The sequence below is a fragment of the Cherax quadricarinatus genome, chromosome 78 (assembly GCF_038502225.1).
Source record: "Cherax quadricarinatus isolate ZL_2023a chromosome 78, ASM3850222v1, whole genome shotgun sequence".
Classification (NCBI taxonomy): Eukaryota; Metazoa; Arthropoda; class Malacostraca; order Decapoda; family Parastacidae; genus Cherax; species Cherax quadricarinatus.
In genome coordinates, this window is record NC_091369.1 from 6,652,485 (window position 1) to 6,671,984 (window position 19,500).

Below are 19,500 nucleotides of genomic sequence, written 5' to 3' on the forward strand. Positions count from 1 at the left end.
AGAAGAGAGAAGCTTACGATGATGTTTCAGCCAGTCTTGTACCATTTACAAAGTTACACTGTGACCAGATTTTAGGAGTATCACACATAGAGATCTAAGAGTTGTTTTTCATAATAAATTCTTTCTAGACCATATAAATAAAAATGTGAAAAATACACGTTACACTGACGAACTATAAAGTGGATTTCAAACATGTGGATTGAGAGATCCGTAGAAATCTGGTTCTTCTTCTTCTTTCAACAAATTGGCCGAATCCCATTGAGGCAGGATGGCCCAAAAAGAAAAAAGAAAGTTTCTCCTTTTAACTTTAATAACATATACAGGAGAAGGGGTTACTAGCCCCTTTCTCCTGGCATTTTAATCACCTCTTATGATACACATGGCTTATGGAGGAAGAATTCTGTTCCACCTCCCCATGGAAAAAGCTGTTTATACTATACATCTTTCTTTCAACACACTGGCCGTATCCCACCGAGGCGGGGTGGCAAAAAAGGAAAAATGAAAGTTTCTCCTTTTACATTTAGTAATATATACAGGAGAAGGGGTTACTAGCCCCTTGCTCCTGGCATTTTAGTCGCCTCTTACAACACGCATGGCTTACGGAGGAAGAATTCTGTTCCACTTCCCCATGGAAAAAGCTGCTTACTCTATATATATACAAGGTCAAAACTGGAATATGAAGCTGCTTAACAGAGTTCACACAAAAAACATATAGATCATATAAAAGTCCAAAGAATAGCTACAAAAATAGATCCCAGAGTTGAAAATATGAATTAAGATAAATGGCTAAAAACACTGAAGATGCTCATGCAAGCTGATAGGAAGAAAAAAGGAGACATGATAACATCACATAAAGTTATAAAAGTGGCAGTAAGGTCTACAACCATTAAAAAAAAAAAAAAAAAAAAAAAAAAAAAAAAAAAAAAAAAAAAAAAAAAAAAAAAAAAAAAAAAACTTTTAAACCCTTTGACTGTTCACGCCGTATAAATAAGTCTTACGCACCACTGTTTCTCACGTATATATACTCAATAATTCTAGCAGCTTCAAATCAAGCGGGAGAAAGCTGGTAGGCCCACATGTGAGAGAATGGGTCTGGGTGGTCACTGTGCACCACATAAAAAAAATCCTGCAGCACACAGTGCGTAATGAGAAAAAAAACTGATCGTTTTTTGGGATTAAAGCACCGACTTTGAGGTGTATTTTCGTATAGTATTTATCGTTGTATTCGTGTTTTCATGGTCTTAGGTGATAAAATGGAAAACATATTACAGAAATAGAGATGATTTTCATTACTTTGACGATGAAAACGACCTTGAAACTGAGCTCAAACTAGTGGAAATGTTCGATTTTTACCAATGTTCAGGAGTAAACAAATCACACCACATGTCCAATACACATCAACTGGGGTGTCTAATATTCTTTCACTAGTGCACTGATATTATTTATACCATTTTTACAATAATGCAGTAGCCTGCATAACAGTAAATTTTGTATTTTTTTGTATGAATAAAAAATCAAAATAGAAAGCAATAATAATATAAGAGGGGCCTAGAGATGTGACTAATGAACAGAGGATATGTTATTTTAGTGCCAAGAATGTCTATATTGTTTATTCTGGACCCTATTTTGAAATTGGCATCTTTTTTATTTTGCGTGAAAGTGGCCAAATTGCCAATTTCTGACCACTATATTGGGTAGTTCAAATTGGTAAATGGGCGGTTTCTTGTACTACTCAGCTGATAGATAAAATGGAGTTCTAAAGAAATAGCTATGAGTTTGGTCAACTGGAACAACGGAATTGGCTGAAAACAGGGCTCAAATTCGGCGAAATCGCCGATTCGCATATGTTGCCAAGACCGCTAACTTTGCGAGAGCGTAATTCCGTGAGTTTTCGACCAAATTTCGAACTTTTGGTGTCATTACCATTGGGAAAAGATTCTCTATCATTTCATAAGAAAAAATAACATTTTTTTCCAAAAATTTATCGACATAGAATGACAGTTTCAGAAAGGGGCCTGCGACGGTCAAAGGGTTAATGAGGCTAGGATATGAGCATAGCTGATAAATATAAGTAAGTAATTACAGCACCTGAGAAATGGGAGATAATCAATTTGATCTTAGAAACAGAAAATTCCAGTTTGGGAGAACAAGAGCATTTCACCAGGTTCATACCTGAAAACTCACCTGTTTCTTCCTTATTTATCCCTTCACATGATAATAAAGCTGTAATAAGGGTCAGATGGCCAGCCAGTAAAACATTATCAGCACTGCGCAATGTTGGTATGCCAGATTCCGGTCTCTCACGAGCAGCTTCTCTGGTAGCATTAAAATTGGTGAGCCATCCTATTTCATCTTCTAACATCTGATGAACACTGATTCCAAGTGATTCTTGGTCACGAGCACTGAGCCCTGATAATAACTTTGACCTGACAAAAGAAAAAAAAAAGCACTTGAATTATTTAAATACAGTGGACCCCCGGTTAACGATATTTTTTCACTCCAGAAGTATGTTCAGGTGCCAGTACTGACCGAATTTGTTCCCATAAGGAATATTGTGAAGTAGATTAGTCCATTTCAGACCCCCAAACATACACGTACAAACGCACTTACATAAATACACTTACATAATTGGTCGCATTCGGAAGTGATCGTTATGCGGGGGTCCACTGTATACTGCATTGTTTTGATTTAAACAGAACAATTCCCTCTTAATATTTTATGGGATTGTGTGGATAATGTACACAACCATTTCACAATATCACCAAATGTTACACATTTTACGGAAACTTGAAGGTTCTTAAATATTGCTAGAGTGCTTTGACAATATTCACCACTAACACTAAGCCAATTCCTAATTTAGAATCATGTCTTCATTCACTCTAATCTTTACACTAAGTGTCTCCACTATACATTAACCAGAATCTTTCTTGTAGCAATATCTTTAACACCCTTTTCCATCTATGTATTACTCCCTGCATCTATCCATCTATCCCATATTATGACTCTCCTACTAATTTTTTTTTTCAACAAGTCAACTGTCTCCCACTGAGGCAGGGTGACCCAAAAAGAAAATACTTTCCTCATCATTCAACACTCTCACTTCACTCATACATAATCAGTCTTTGAAGAGGCACCCAGATACAACAGTTTAGAAGCATGTATAAAGATATATAACATATCCCTCCAAACTGCTAATATCCCAAACCCCCTCCTAATAAAAATCTTCTTTCTAAATTATTACATTTCTTCACAATTAAATTTTCTTGTACCCTTCCTGCCATCTGCAATCTTCTTCGATAAGAATAAGTCAAAATAAAGAAGATAACTGCAAATACTCTTCATCCTTTGCAGACGTAGTTGCTACTTTTTTTTTTCATGACCCACCCTCTGCTGGTTCGATATCCTTGACACTTTTTTTTTCTTTTTAACAAACAGGTCATCTCCCACCAAGGTAGGGTGACCTGAAAAACAAGGAAAGGCATTCACCATCATTCATTCAATAGCCATTCTGCAAGCCATGTGCCAATACCACCACCCAAATGACCCAACTGCAATATCCCCAATTCCTCCCTCAGTGCCAGCTAACCATTTTCCCCTGAATTCCTTATAAACGTTACTATCCTAAAACTCCAACAGCACATAAAAAAAAAAAAGAACACTTGTCTCCACTCAGTTTGATCTAAATCAGGATTTGACATACAATCCTGTTTGTATGTTAAACTCCCAGCACTCAAAAATCTCCCTTACCCCCTCCCTACAATCCTTCCTAGGATGACCACTACTCCTCCCTTCCTTCCATCCTGATGTATACACCCTCTTGGTCATCCTAATCTTCTCTAGCCTCTTTAAATGTCCAAACTACCTCAACAACCTCTCCTCAGCCTTTGAATTATACTCTTGGTGACCCTACATGGTTTTCTAATCTCTACGCTCCAAATTCTCTGCATAATATTCACACCACACATAACCCTCAAATATAACATCTTCACTGCTTCCAATCTCCTCATTGCAACATTTAAAGTACTTATAACACTATACTCAAGTCGTCCTGGAAATGGGAAGTACAATACCTGCACTTTAAAGGAGGAGTTTAGGATATTGGAAGTCTGGAGGGATATGTTATGTACCTTTATACGTATATACTTCTAAACTGTTGTATTCTGAGCACCTCTGCAAAAACAGTGATTATGTGTGAGTGAGGTGAAAGTGTTGAATGATGATGAAAATATTTTATTTTTGGGGATTTTCTTTCTTTTTGGGCCACCCTGCCTTGGTGGGAGACGGCCGACTAGTTAAAAAAAAAAAAACTGCTACTTTTCTTTTCTTTTTTGCCTCCATAGATAAACTTCTTTCCACTTATTCCTCAACACATCTTCAAAAAAGCTGTAAATCAGCAAAATATGCAATAAAATAAAATTTTAGCACATTTTTCTTTTTTTTAATGTTTCACGTTTTTTAATGTTTCACACATCTCATGATGGATAAGCGTAAAGTTAACTTATATACTGGTATATAACTTCCACCATTCAAAATATATTTCACCTGTATTTTTTTCTTTAACACGTTGGCCATTTCCTAAAAAGGCAGGGTGACCCAAAAAGAAAGAAAAAACTTTCATCATTAAACACTTTCACCATCACTCATACATAATCACTGTCTTTGCAGAGGTGCTTAGATACGACAGTTTAGACGTCCCTCCGAACTGCCAGTATCCTAAACCCCTCCTTTAAAGTGCAGGCATTGTACTTCCCATTTCCAGGACTCAAGTCCGGCTAACTGGTTTTCCTGAATCCCTTCACAAAATATTACCCTGCTCACATTCCAACAGCTCATCAGGTCCCAAAAAACCATTCATCTCCATTCACTCCTATCTAACCCACTCATGCATACTTGCTGAAAGTCCACAAAACCTCCTTTACCCCCTCCCTCCAACCTTTTAGGGATGACACTTACCCTGCCTTCCTTTCCCTACAGATTTATATGCTCTCCAAGTCATTCTACTTTGTTCCATTCTCTCTAAATGACCAAACCACTTCAACCCTCTCTTCAGCCCTCTGACTAAAACTTTTAGTAACTCCACACCTCCTCCTAATTTCTATATTTTATATGCATAAAAAGTTGATTTCTGAAACCTGGGGAGCAACCTACATGCTCAAGGCTTTGATATGTGTGATAACCGAGATGATTATCACGACAGAGGAGATTTCACACACCGCTCTAAATACATGACTGTCGGTAATGGAACATAGTTAACACTGTTATGACTCCAATTTACATTCTGACATTTGGCTGATTTAAAGAACTGTAACTGTCAAATCTGCCTCAGTATCTGTACACCATAAACAACAATATCTAGAATCTAAGAGATTCTATATATAGTGCAAATATATCAAAAGACTTTTCCAACCAAAACATCATCACATTAAATATATAAGCAATAATCTATCACTTACCTGAGACTAAAGTACTGGGTACATTGTGATAGAAGTTTGAGCGTTGCACCTCGAGCACTAGTGGAGGGCACCCATAAGGGAAGGGGAGCTTTCAAGAGCACCTGGAAAAGCAAATTATATATTTGTATACAGTGGTCTAAACTAACATCTGCTTACAACTAAATATGAAAAGTTATAACCAATTAGTGTAAATGATCAGTTCAGTGGCAGTACCAAGGAGGGAAGAGATCCCATACCTTTACCTTTAATATACCCTTGATGAGTTTCTAAAGTTTTTATACTCCAAGTCCAGAGGATTGTCTGGTACTTGCCTGATTAACCAGGCTCTTGCTGTTGGTGGCACGGTGGGCCACGTATCCATCATAGCCTAGTTGATCTGACACTTGGTGAAGATACTTGTCCAGTTTTCTCATGAAGACTTCTACACTTGCCCCAGCAGTGTTTCTGATATTTTCTGGTAAGATGTTCGACAATCAGAGACCAAGAATGTTGATACACTATTCTCTTATTGTGCCCACAGTACTGAAGCTCTTCACTTGGTGCATTTTACAATACCTTCCATATCACTCCAGTATCTAATGGCAGTGTGGAGATTCAGGACCAGGCCCTCAAGTACTTTCCATATACATGTATTTATTTATTTTTTTTGTTTTCAACAAGTCGGTCGTCTCCCACCGAGGCAGGGTGACCCAAAAAACAAAGAAAATCCCCAAAAAGAAAATACTTTCATCATCATTCAACACTTTCACTATATATATAACTATATATATTATCAAGTATGTCTTTCTCTTCCAATCCAGTGAGAACATATTTAGGAATTTGAGATGTTCCCAGTAATCAGGTGCTTTATTGACTCGATGCAAGCTCTGATATTTCCACCTGCTCTGAATGGAGCCATCAACACTGAACAATACCTTGAAAGAGTAGTGTTGCCACTGGCACAATTTCCTCTGTTTTGATAGCTCTCATTATCCATCTCCTTCCTTTTCATGGTTGTCATGACATTTGCCTTATTGTGTTCCTTGAGAGAAAGGTCAGCTGACATGATTATTGCCAAGTCTTTCATGTATTACTTTCCGTCTATTTGATGATCCTCTTGGATTTTGAATACAGTATCTATTTTGAGTTCTTCATTCTTTTTGTACCTAAGCAGCTGGAACTTATCACCCTTGAAAACTGTTTTCTAGTGCCCACTAGACAACCCTGTTTATATCTTCCTGCAATATTTTTGTCTTCTACCTGGGTGACATTTGCTTATTTTGTTGTCATCTGCAAATGATGATACAAAACTGTGGCAAAAACTTCTATCTATGTCTGCTACGAGGGGTAAGAAACAGTAGAGGCACCAGGATTGTACCTTTGGGTAGTGAGCTTTTTACTAAAGTTGAATTCTTCCTCTGTAATCCATGCGTGTCATACGAGGCGACTAAAATGCTGGGAGCAAGAAGTTAGTAACTCCTCCTCCTCCTGTATATTTTTTTTTTCCAACAAGTCAGCCATCTCCCACTGAAGCAGGGTGACCAAAAAAAAAAAAAAAAAAAAAAAAAAAAAAAAAAAAAAAAAAAAAAAAAAAAAAAAAAAAAAAAAAAAAAAAAATTCATCATCATTCAACACTTTCACCATCACTCATATATAATCATTGTCTTTGCAAAGGCGCTCAGATACGACAGTTTAGAAGTCCCTCCAAACTGTCAATATCCCAGACCCCTCCTTTAAAGTGCAGGCATTGTACTTCCCATTTCCAGGACTCAAGTTTGGCTAAATCTATAATAACCGGTTTCCCTGAATCCCTTCACTAAATATTGCCCTGCTCATACTCCAACAGCTTGTCAAGTCCCAACAGTCATTTGTCTCCATTTACTCCTAACACACACACACACGCTTGCTGGAAGTCCAAGCCCCTCGCCCACAAAACCTCCTTTACCCCCTTCCTCCAACCTTTTTGAGGATGATCTATACCCCTCCTTCCTTACCCTACAGATATATGCGCTCTCCAAGTCATTCTACTTTGATCCATTCTCTCTAAATGACCGAACCACCTCAACAACCCCTCTTCAACCTTCTGACTAATACTTTTAGTAACTCCACACCTCCTCCTAATTTCCACACTCCAAATTCTCTGCATAATATTTGCACCACACATTTTTTTGTCCCTTAGACAGGACATCTCCACTGCCTCCAGCTGCCTCCTTGCTGCAGCATTTACAACCCAAGCTTCACACCCATATAAGTGTTGGTACCACTATACTTTCATAAATTCCCTTCTTTGCCTCCATAGATAACGGTTTTTGTCTCCACAGATACCTCAACGCACCACTTACCTTTTTCCTTCATCAATTCTATGGTTAACCTCATCCTTCATATACCCATCCACTTACAAGTCAACTCCCAAATATGGGGAATCAAGTACAAAATGGGAGTTGACAAAAATACTTTTTGCTGATGATACTGTGCTTCTGGGAGATTCTAAAGAAAAGCTGCAAAGGTTAGTAGACGAGTTTGGGAGGGTGTGTAAAGGTAGAAAGTTGAAAGTGAACATAGATAAGAGTAAAGGTGATGAGGGTATCTGTATAAATTACTGAGTTTAAAAAGAAAAAACTTTTGTTTTTCTTTTTAGGTCACCCTACCTTGTTGGGATATGGCCAGTTAATTGAAAAAAAAAAAGACTAAACTTTGATGTTTCGTAATAAATATCTATTTTTTTTTTTTCAACAAGTCGGCCGTCTCCCACCGAGGCAGGGTGACCCAAAAAGAAAGAAAATCCCCAGAAAGAGAATACCTTCATCATCATTCAACACTTTCACCTCACTCACACATAATCACTGTTTTTGCAGAGGTGCCCAGAATACAACTAGTTTAGAAGTATATACGTATAAAAATACACAATATATCCCTCCAAACTGCCAATATCTCAAACCCCTCCCTTAGAGTGCAGGCATTGTACTTCCCATTTCCAAGACTCAAGTCCGGTTATATAAAATAACCGGTTTCCCTGAATCCCTTCACTAAATATTACCCTGCTCACACTCCAACAGCTCGTCAGGTCCCAAATACCAGTTGTCTTCATTCACTCCTATCTAACATGCTCACGCATGCTTGCTGGAAGTCCAAAGCCCTTGCCCACAACACCTCCTTTACCCCCTCCCTCCAACCTTTTCGAGGACGACCCCTACCCCGCCTTCCTTTCCCTACAGATTTATACGCTCTCCATGTCATTCTACTTTGATCCATTCTCTCTAAATGACCAAACCACCTCAATAAAAAAAAAGGATTTTTGATAAGATGCTAGCAAAGGAGCCATGATGGAAGTTTTTTCTTTAGATCAGCCATTTCTCAACAAGGTTAGATGACTCATAAGAGGAAATGCAATCACCTTCACAATTATTCAATAGCTGTCTTGCCAGAAGTGCACAAACTTCCCAATTCAAATGGTCCTCTAAAGTGCAACCACCCACTCGTAATTTCTACCAGCGTTTCTAAAGAATGTAAGGCAGCTGCCATTTTAGGTTACAGCAATAACCATGTACAGATGGGCCAAGGTCTGTTTCTTTTAGTATCTTGGTTAACATATATCTTAAAAAAAAGTCCACCTCATTCAACAAGAATATTAATTTGAATATAAGGTATACCGGAAAAGAGCCCACAATAAAAAAAAGTGGTGATTACAATGAATACCTGAGAAAGAAATTGCTTGGGGTGGATCTCTGCTGGTGTGGACATCGTGATAAGGTTGGTGAACTGCTGGTAAGCAACTTCTCTTACATCCTCATCACCGCATCCAACCAAAACTTCCACAATGAAGTCCTTGACATTTATCATTTCATACCAACGGTCTGAAAAAGATATGGAGACATAAAGCAGGAGTGGCAGGGAAAATTATTTGAGAAAAATAAAAGCCTCTGTACCTTTCGTTCTTTCTTTCTTTCTCTTTCTCCCTCCTCCCCCTCTCTCCCTTTCCCTCTCCTCCACTATCATTCATCACCACCAAGCCTTCTACATATACTCCTTCCTTCTCTCCTTTTTGTTAATGTGACTTTGCTAATGGTCCAAGTTGGACCGAAAAGTTGTCTTAAGCTCCTCTCTTCTATGTGTAGGTTATTTGTGCATTTTGGTTTTACTGCACAAATAACACTTTATTGGGAATATTTTCTCTATAGTAAGAACAGTCAGAAAAGTGTCTGATAGGCCTGAGACACACACATTTACAGGACTCTAAAATACTGTCACTATCACTAAAATCAGTATTTGTAAGTCTGTACAGTAGTCATATTCATTTTCACTTTACTTATCCTTCCTATTGCAGGCACTATTATACAATAAAATAATTACCTATTTCTCTTCATGGAAAAGTGGAGAAGAATCCTTCCTCCCTCAAACCATTCTTTCCTGTGAAATTCATCCATTACCACAGTGAAATCTGCATAATTGCTACTTACTGTATATCATTTTATATAGAAATCTTCTTGATTTGCTTCATTCAAATTAGCCTGTTTCCTTATTATGGTACCAGATGCGGTACTGTACTCTCATGTAGGGACGGGTTGGTATCCAAGTTTTGTTGATACTGATAACGACACTCAATTTTAGGCTGACATTGATACCATCAATATTAATTGATACTAATACCAATGCTCACGTTTAGGGCTATAATGATATAATATCAGCCAATATCTATACTTTGTCTCACATACCCCGTATTCTAACACGGGAGGGACCCCCACATACTCAGCACCCTCTTTTCAGTGTTCCACATATTTGTTTGTTTTCAACTGACCCATCATTCATTATGTTTGACACTTTTTCTCTTTTTCTGCCATATTCCACAATAGTTGTATCAGGAGAGGGAAACTGAAACCATATTTTAAGGTAAGTATTGTATGTATTTTATTTTTGTATCTTTTTTTTTTTTAAGCCTAGCCATACTGAGCACTGAATATATGATGGTGTAAACCCTTCATCAGGCATTTTAGATGCATCTAATATCGAAAATACACTCTTTTCCACTTGCCAGCAATTTTCTCTCATCGCTGGGTGGTTGGGAACCTAACAACCATAAAAATGGGGCCCCTCCTGTACTGCATCCCATAATGAACTGTGTGACAGGATTTTGTCTAGGTTGGGCAAAATGTACCTGACCACAGAATTTGTTTGAAGGCCTAAAATGGCAGATCATGGGAAATTTGAGTGTACAGTACTAGGATTTTTGTATACTCAATACTGTACATGTTATGCCCTGTTAGCCAGTAAAATTTATAATATACATACATAAACTGAACACATTTAAAAACTAAGGTTAATTTCATTTAATGAATTTTTGGAATCCTAAATCTGAAACACCAAAGTCATACTAGAGTACCATTAGAATATTTATTACCTATGAGCTGAGGACGGAATCTAAGGCAGGCTACGAGGAGGTGAAGAGCTTGTGATGCTATAAGAGAATCAGTGGGTCGTACTGTCCCCTGCTGAACACAGACACCACATTGCAGCACGCCTTCACTGTCACTGCTTGAGCTATGAGCACTTCCTGAGAGGACAAAAAACACACAATAATACTGTACTGTATTACAGTACATGGTACTGAAGCTTCAGGTAAATATACAAAATTTTATACTGTATTTAAGTATCACATACAGTATATACATGCCAGGATTTCCTGTTCAAGGTATACATGTAATCAATAAGAACCTTATTTACTTTTTTATCACATTAATTATTTTTAACACACTGGTTGTCTCCCACCGGGGCAGGGTGACCCGTAAAAGAAACACATTCACCATCATTCATTCCATCACTGTCTTGCCAGAGGTATGCAGATACTACAGTTCAGAAGCCCCTCCAAACTGCAAATATTATATTCCCACCCAGTCCTTCAGTACAAAAATAGTGCAATATTATGGGATCCTCGTATAAGAGGATGAAATGCTGACTTCGAAAACAGAGCAATACCATGTGATAATTATATACAAGAATGATACAAAGAAATCTTTGCAGTGAACTTTCTTACCTGTACTACTCTGTCTGGAGGATTTGCAATTTTCAGGTAGCGAAATAGCCGGATCAGTTGTCATTGTTGCTGATGAGAGGTACAGCTTTCCTGCAGCACCAGCCCATGATACTCTCATCAAGCTTGACACCATCTCACTCCATTCTTCCACACTGAATCTCTGTAGCATGTAAATTTGAAAGTTGGCTCACAAAAAGCACAATGGGATCCAATGACAGTATGACTTATGAAAAGTAGTATACTCTAGAAAGAATAAAAGGATACAATTCATTCTGTAACAATACACAAGTAACTTGCTCTTAGGAGTGGGAAAGTACCAGTAATGATAACATTTCAGTTATTACATTCCTTCCCCTAAGGGAGGGTTGTGTAGAGTACAGTATAGGCTAGGCCAAGTCTGTAAAGAATCTACAGAAAGATATGCTACTACACACTACAACCTAATAAAGAAAAATACAAATGTTACAACAGGACCCCAAAAGACTATGAATTAAAAAACTACTTAAGAAGTATATGGAAAAGGTCTTTCACAAATCTTAAGATCCAATAAATTAGTCTAAAGTATTAACACTGAGTACTGAACCCCTGAATTTCAGAAACAAACTCAACAGCATTTTAGTAACCATTAAGATTAACCTAGTCAGTAATAATCTTACAAGTAACTATCCAGAAAGATGCACAAGTATTATCACCAACAACTGCAATGCTCTTGGGTGGTGCTAAAGAAATAAAATGGGAAGAGTATTTTCACTGTGTCAGAACCTACCAATATGACCCTATTAGCAATGATGGGTGTAAGAGAAGAAAACGCAGTAGGAGGAGGACTAGCTTGAGCAGATGAGTCAAGTGCTGAACGTTTTGGAGGACCTGGGTGAGGTTGTTGCCCAATAACTGGCAATTCCTGTCCTTTAGGTGTCGAGCCACAGAGTAAATACCTGCAAAATAAAATGAATCATACAAGTTTATGAAGGTAATATCCTAGATTAAACATAATATCTGACCTACACTTTTTAGCTTAGTCTCATAATACTTTGACTACATACATATTTAAGTCCTCACTTAGCAATAGTGTATCAGCTTCTTTATTTAACACACTAAACATCTCCCATCAAAGCAGGGTGACCCAAAAAAGAAACACTTTCAACATCATTCACACTATCACTTGTCTTGCCAGAGGTGTGCAAAAAATTCTAGCTGACAGCAACAGCCTGGTTAATTAGGCAGCCAACAAGTAAATCTAGCCTCAGGCTGGACTGAGGGTAGAACTCTCAAAACTGGCCAAAGGTATACTTGAATTATTACAAATTTCCTTGACTAAATATTTTTTACTGATTATCTTAACTTCATACTGAATTTTCTCTTCCATTACTTCAACAACTCCTGGTGTATGTTTAACAAAACTAAAACTGAATGCTAATAATCCCTACAGTTTACATGTAGATCTACACCAGTTGTAACACTCACTCATGTAGATCTATGCCTAATTCGGTGCTCTTAACCCTTAAACTGTCCAAACGTAGATTTACATCCACGTCCAGGGGGCTCCGAAAGTAGATTTACGTTTTTCCTTTACATGCTTTCAAATGGGGAAAATCAAGGTCAGAGCGCTATGCACGTGAACGTAGATCTACGTTTGGACAGTTTAAGGGTTAAAGTTGTTGTGAGTGGCAAATTTTGGCCTAGGAATGAGAAAATGGGTGTGCAGGGTGGGTGTATGAAATATAAAAAACCTGCTTCATGCAGTGCATGATGGAAGCAGCTAACCTCTGACCCTGAATTTGGATTAAAATAATTTTGGTAACTTTTAAGTGTAGTTTTCATGGTTTCATTGCCATTTCTTGGTGTTAATAAAAAGACCAGGAAATTTTGTCGGTTTCAAACCAGAAATGGCATGAAATAGGCTGCCTCAACATGGTATAAATGCTTAATTTTTAGTAATTTTCCTGGTAAAAGGTAGGTCCACACCCCCTGGTTTATTTTGTGGGTTTATACAGAAAATAAAACTGTTTATAAACTCATCAAGCATTCAGATAAAGCAAATCTTTTCTTACCTCAATATTTGTAATGTTATTAAATAAACATTTTGGCGAATCTCATAATCCACTTCCTGAGGAAGCGAGTCCTTCTGTAGCAATGCTGTGATAAGGCTGAGTCCTCCACACATGAGAAATTCCTCACAGAAATGAGCATTACTGTTAATGGGGCCCTCAAGTGAAATTGGCATAATCTTTCCTGAAAGAACCTGAATAAAAAAAGGTAAAAATATTTACTATACATGTATATATAAAAGAGATATAAATATAAAAGTACACACACACACACACTCAATGAACAGGAACTAGTCATAAATAACAAAAAGGCACAATACCGTGACTGGAACAGTACACAAATAACCCGCACATAGGAGTAGCTTACAATGACGTTTTGGTCTCACTTTGACCAATTACAAAGGCACACTAACAAAAAGGAGAGGAGGGAGTATATATAGGCCAGCAGACATAGGCAGAACAAGAGAGGCAGTAGGAAAGGATGAAGAGAGGAAGTGGTAGAGGTAGTAGTAGTAGTAGTGGAGTCAGTCAAATACTAAGAAAGAGGAGCATTGAAATGGGAAGGGTAGCCTTCCCATTTCATAGACTCTGCCTTCTCACGTGCTAAACAGACTTTCTTCTCTCCTAAACTCTCTGCTCCTGGGAACTCTCCTGTCCTCTGCCTTTCCTACATTTCCAATCTTTCTAATCTCAACAACTCTCTCCGTTCCTTAGACATCAAACTTACTTTTCGCCAGACTAACACTCTTCGCACCAATCTAGTTCATACCTCTCCTCCTTCTATAGATGCTCCTGGTGTCTACTCTATTTCTTGTTCCTCTTGTCCTCTTCAGTACTTTGGAGAAACTGTCCGTTCTCTTACTGACAGACTCGGGGAGCACAAAAGTAGTGTTAGGCTTGCCGACACAAACAATGCTCTTTTCTGTCATGTCAGAAATCACAGTACTGTAGTAGGTTCGCTAGTCTTGTCTCAGCCTGGGTCTTTTCCAAATGGTGGCCCAGTGTTCTATTGACTGGTCTTCTGCTAAAACTGTCTACCCTAATTCTAACTTTCACAGTTGCCGTCTGGTTGAATCCTCCCTTATATGCAACTTTCCTTGCATGAATCTTAGTCCTGGCTTTGTGTCTGTAGATGCTTTCCTTTCCCATTACACTGTAAAATGCTCCAAACTTCAGAACACCTGTGAATTAACCTGATTCTCTTTTTTCCCCTTCTCCTTCCCCTTTCCTCTTTCTCCTTTGGGTTTTCTTTCTTCTGCCATGGGTGTTTGGATTATTGTTCCCCGTTCCCCCCCCCCTCTTGTCCCATCCATGTCTGCTGGCCTATATATACTCCCTCCTCCTCTCCTTTTTGTTAGTGTGACTTTGTAAATGGTCCAAGTCAGCCCAAAATGTCGTTGTAAGCTCCTCTCTCTTATGTGCAGGTTAGTGTGAACTAGTCATAATATTATCACTATATACAATATCTTGAAAACTAAGTTATAGGGTACAGCAGAGCAAACAATGGATTTTTTTTATAACATGCCAGCCATCTCCCACTGATGCAGGGTGACTCAAAAAAAAAAAAAAAAAAAAAAAGAAACACATTCACCATCATTCACACATAATCACTGTCTTGGCAGAGGTGTGCAGATATGACAGTTCAGATGTCACTCCAAACAAACCCCTCCTTTAAAGTGTAGACATTGTGCTTTCTACTTCCAGGACTCAAATCTGGCTAAATGGTTTTCCTGAATCCCTTCACAAAATATTACCCTGCTCATATTCCAACAGCTCGTCAAGTCCCAAAAACCATTTGACTCCATTTACTCCTATCTAACACACTCACACATGAAAGCTATCCACCAAAAAAAAAAAATTACTACTGATTATTTTGCATAAGGTACAGAAATGCTCTGAAAATAGCATACTTTCAAATAGTGTGCATAGAAGCAATCAGTTATTTCATAATGTTGATAAGCTAATGTGTTAAGTAGAAAAAGGATATGAGCATGGCACCAACTGCATGACAGTGTGCTAATCACACATGCATGAAATAAGCAACTATACAGAGCATTGACAAACAAGACACACCAAGTTCATGACATGGCAATATTTAACAAAAAAAATCATTAATGACCATCAAATTATTCAGTACCTACACTCTGAGGGGTGGATAGTGGTGATACAATTCAGAGGGTTATTTAAATGTTTGTACACTTCTAAAAAATGACAGAGAATGAGTGATAGTGAATGCATTTGTTTATTTCTTTGGTCACTCTATCTTGGTAAGAAGTGGCTATTGTTTTTTTAAAACATCAGCCACCTCCCACTGAGGTAGGGTGATCTAAAAATGAAAACACACCTACCATCACTCACTGAACAGCAGTCTTGCCAGAAGAGCGCAGACATCACAATTCAAATGACCCTGCAAACTGCACTCCTCCCTTAGCATGCAGGCACTGTACTTTCCACCTCCAGGACTCAAGTCCAGCTAACCAAAAATGTCTATGTGTTAAAAATCTTTATATCCATGATGCTTCAACTCCCCTGGAAAAACTCCTCTTGATAGAAGGGTAGGGGGGTAGAAGTCATGAGAAAAAAAACCCTCACCAAATTGATATAAACATGTTCTATCCATCTTGTGATTTTACTGAGCTTTTCCAATGAGCTCTCAATTTTTCTTTCCAGATGAGCCATATATGTGCCAGCATACATGCAACACACAGCTAGGTTTTAAATAAATTTGTGAACAACTGTCAGATTTTATTATAGAAATCATATTCTGGTCTAATAAAAATATTATTTATTTGTCTAAGTTACCCAAAAGAGTTACCCAAAAGAGCAGTGATGGTATTTTTTTACATGACTACATTTAAGTTGCAGCACCATTTACAATTATGCCCCTTTCAATTAATTTTTCCTAGACTTTTTGTCACTCGGGCTTGTCTTTTTTGGTTTCTTTCCTCCTATTTTCCCAACTATTTTTACTTGCTAAGTTTTTTCAATTTTCCACACTTCTCTGTTTCTTTCCTGTGACAGCCAATTAACCTGTAGAAAATTTTAATAAACGTTTCAGAAGGTTCTGTGTGTTTTTAACACTTACATGAAGTGTATCTTTCATGAGATATATAATACAGTGGACCCCTGGATTAAGTCTTTATCGGAATAAGTAATATTCAGAATAAGTAACATTTTTTGTCAAAATATTGGCTCGGTGAACGTCACTGAACTCGGTATAAGTCATTCGTGTCAGGGCTGGTCCTAGTGGCATTAAAAAACAAAGGAGGGAAGTAACCCAGGATAAGGATTTGGTACCTGAAGTCTTTATGGAAGGGGATTATCCCTCCAAACAATTGTAAACTCCTCCATCCTCTCCCCTCCTCCCATCTTCCATACATCACCATGTCTTCAATAAAGGTAAGTGTGGTGTTATTATTGTTTTATTCTTCATGTATCACTGTTTTCTGTGTAGGTAAATGTACATTTCATGTAAAAAACATTTTTTAATACTTTTGGGTGTCTGAAACGGATTAATTGGAAAATTAATTCGGAATAAGTCAGATTCGGGATAAGTCACTCTCTCTGTAATGGATTAAATACGTAATCCAGGGGTCCACTGTATCACTTTTTTTATCTTCCTGTAAACTTACAAATGCTGTTTTCTTTATTAAAGCTACAGTAGGTTTGATTCGTTTACATAAACCTAAAAACACGGAAACTTAACCACAAATAAGCAAATGAAAAATGGCCACAATACATATTGCAATGAAGTGGCCAGATGTAGCCAGGAAATATGCAAATCTGTATGATTAGAACATAAGAAAGAAGGAGCACTACAGCAGACCTATTGGCCCATACTAGGCATGTTCAAGTCAAATCTGCTTAAGAGGGAAGGAGCACTGCAACAGGCCTACTGCCACCTTCTCCAAGAAGGGCAATTTCACACAAATATAGCATTAAAGACACTGCATATCAAATAAAATTTCTTAAAGTAGCATAATTTATGGCCATGTTATAAACAAAATCTTCAGTATCTGACAAATATGCAATGTTTTAGTTATATGAATGGATATTAGACAAACAGATAAACAAATGGATGACATGAATAAAGCAATAAATCACTCCTCCGATACGTTGTAGGAATATTGTGAGACAAAAATTTATAGAATAAAGTATAATACAGGTGTAGGTAGGTTCATTCATTGAAGGAATAGGAAAAAACTCCTTAAGCAAAAGAACTACAACGGAGATGTAAAATGTACAGCACACAAAATAAGAAGCAAGACACACACATGGTGGAAATAAGAATGAAAAATGTACAAGAATATATGAAACTTTTAACAAAAGCACAAATGCTAATGCTGAAGATAGGTACGAAAAAAACATGCACAAAAATGACGTTAATGCGAAAATGCAGAGCTTCCACAGATGAAGAATAAATATTATCATCTAAGTAAATCAACCAGAGAGAAAGGACTAAAGCAAAGTTAGAAACATATTGACGAACCTCCATATTATATAAAAGTCTAAATGGCGTCATATCAGTTGCATTAAGATCAAGTAAAGAACGTAAAACATCTCTTCCTGTTTCTCTGTCTTTCTCTTTGTCTCGAGTCTTGTCTCTCTTTGCAGGAGATCCATAAGGAGTGGTCCTTGGACTAGCATCAACAGCAGCAATTCCCACACTGCATATAGAGTCAAACTTGTCAGCGACACTTGGGTCCGTAGGCACAAGATATAGCACACGTCGAACGGCTTCCACAATCCTGTTTTGGGTTAAGTTTACCAATGATACATTTCCTCTGAGGATATATATATATATATATATATATATATATATATATATATATATATGCATAAGAACTTAAATTAAAAACAGTGCCTTGATACACAATCTGCCAAAGTACATTCATTCTGTTATGAACCATAATAGAAATCAAGTATGGACTTTCATATCTTTCATCAATGAACATCTTAATTCTTCCCTCCCCCCCCCCCCCTCAATATTCTCTGTCTCTTTCTTAAATACCCATACTCATAAACATGAACAAGAACTATATGTATATTTTTTTTTAACCCACTGGTCATATCCCACCGAGGCAGGGTGACCTTAGAAGAAAAACAAGTTTTTCTCTTTATATTTAGTAATTTATATAGGAGAAGGGGTTACTAGCTCTGTGATTCTGGCCTCTCAGAAGCCTCTCATGACATGCATGGTTTATGGAGGAAGGATTCAAGAATTATATATTCTTATTCTTATGAATAATAAAGGCTTAGTATACAGATTCTCAAAACTTTACATTACTGAAAGGCAACTATTTATCTATATCAGCTGGAACTTTTACTTTCATAAGCAATGAGTGGAGCATGTACCATATTTATGAGTTGTAAGCATACCATGGGGTGGATCATTCAAACAAACAAATAAAGGGCAGAGATATTTCCATACTGTAAATACCCATTATACACACCTTCAAATTTGTCAAGTGAGGCCTTCACCTCCATATACAATACTTTCACATCCTATGAAACCTTTCCATTGTACATGATCTGTAACCATTCTCCCTAAATTGCATTTTATTATACATCTCTATTTGTCTCACTCTGAACATCATTTTTTCGTTACAGTATTAATTTTTATTATATTAATTTAAACTACAGTAAACCCTCTCATAACTCAACCCTACATATTACAATTTTAGCTGAACACCACTTAAAAACTGCAATAGTTCTTTCACAATGCTAAGAAATCCTCGATATTATTTTCCACGAGAGGCAGATTTTTCCCTCCTAATCAAACTGGGCCTACAGGCAGGAAGGTCCACAGTTTTGAGAAAAAGCACAGCACCATCCCTCCCTCACGGTCACCCATACTACCTACATCATATCACTTGTTCTACTCAAAATATAACAGCTGACTTCGTGAAAGCCTATACAGTGGACCCCCGCATAACGATCACCTCCCAATGCGACCAATTATGCAAGTGTATTTATGTAAGTGCGTTTGTAC

The 19,500-nt window shown here is 37.5% G+C and overlaps 1 protein-coding gene across 2 annotated transcripts in view; it reads right to left on the bottom strand.

Moving 5' to 3' along the window:
* The window catches only part of LOC128701527 (ubiquitin carboxyl-terminal hydrolase 24), a gene marked incomplete at its 3' end in the record, with an annotated part of 118,348 nt that overhangs the window by 52,703 nt on the left and 46,145 nt on the right, over nt 1-19,500 (bottom strand). For both annotated transcript variants that reach the window (XM_070101633.1, XM_070101632.1), the window contains 8 exon segments: nt 2,185-2,426; nt 5,454-5,554; nt 9,129-9,286; nt 10,828-10,980; nt 11,461-11,620; nt 12,227-12,395; nt 13,512-13,702; nt 17,998-18,256. In XM_070101633.1, the coding sequence (XP_069957734.1) occupies nt 2,185-2,426; nt 5,454-5,554; nt 9,129-9,286; nt 10,828-10,980; nt 11,461-11,620; nt 12,227-12,395; nt 13,512-13,702; nt 17,998-18,256 (1,433 nt within the window).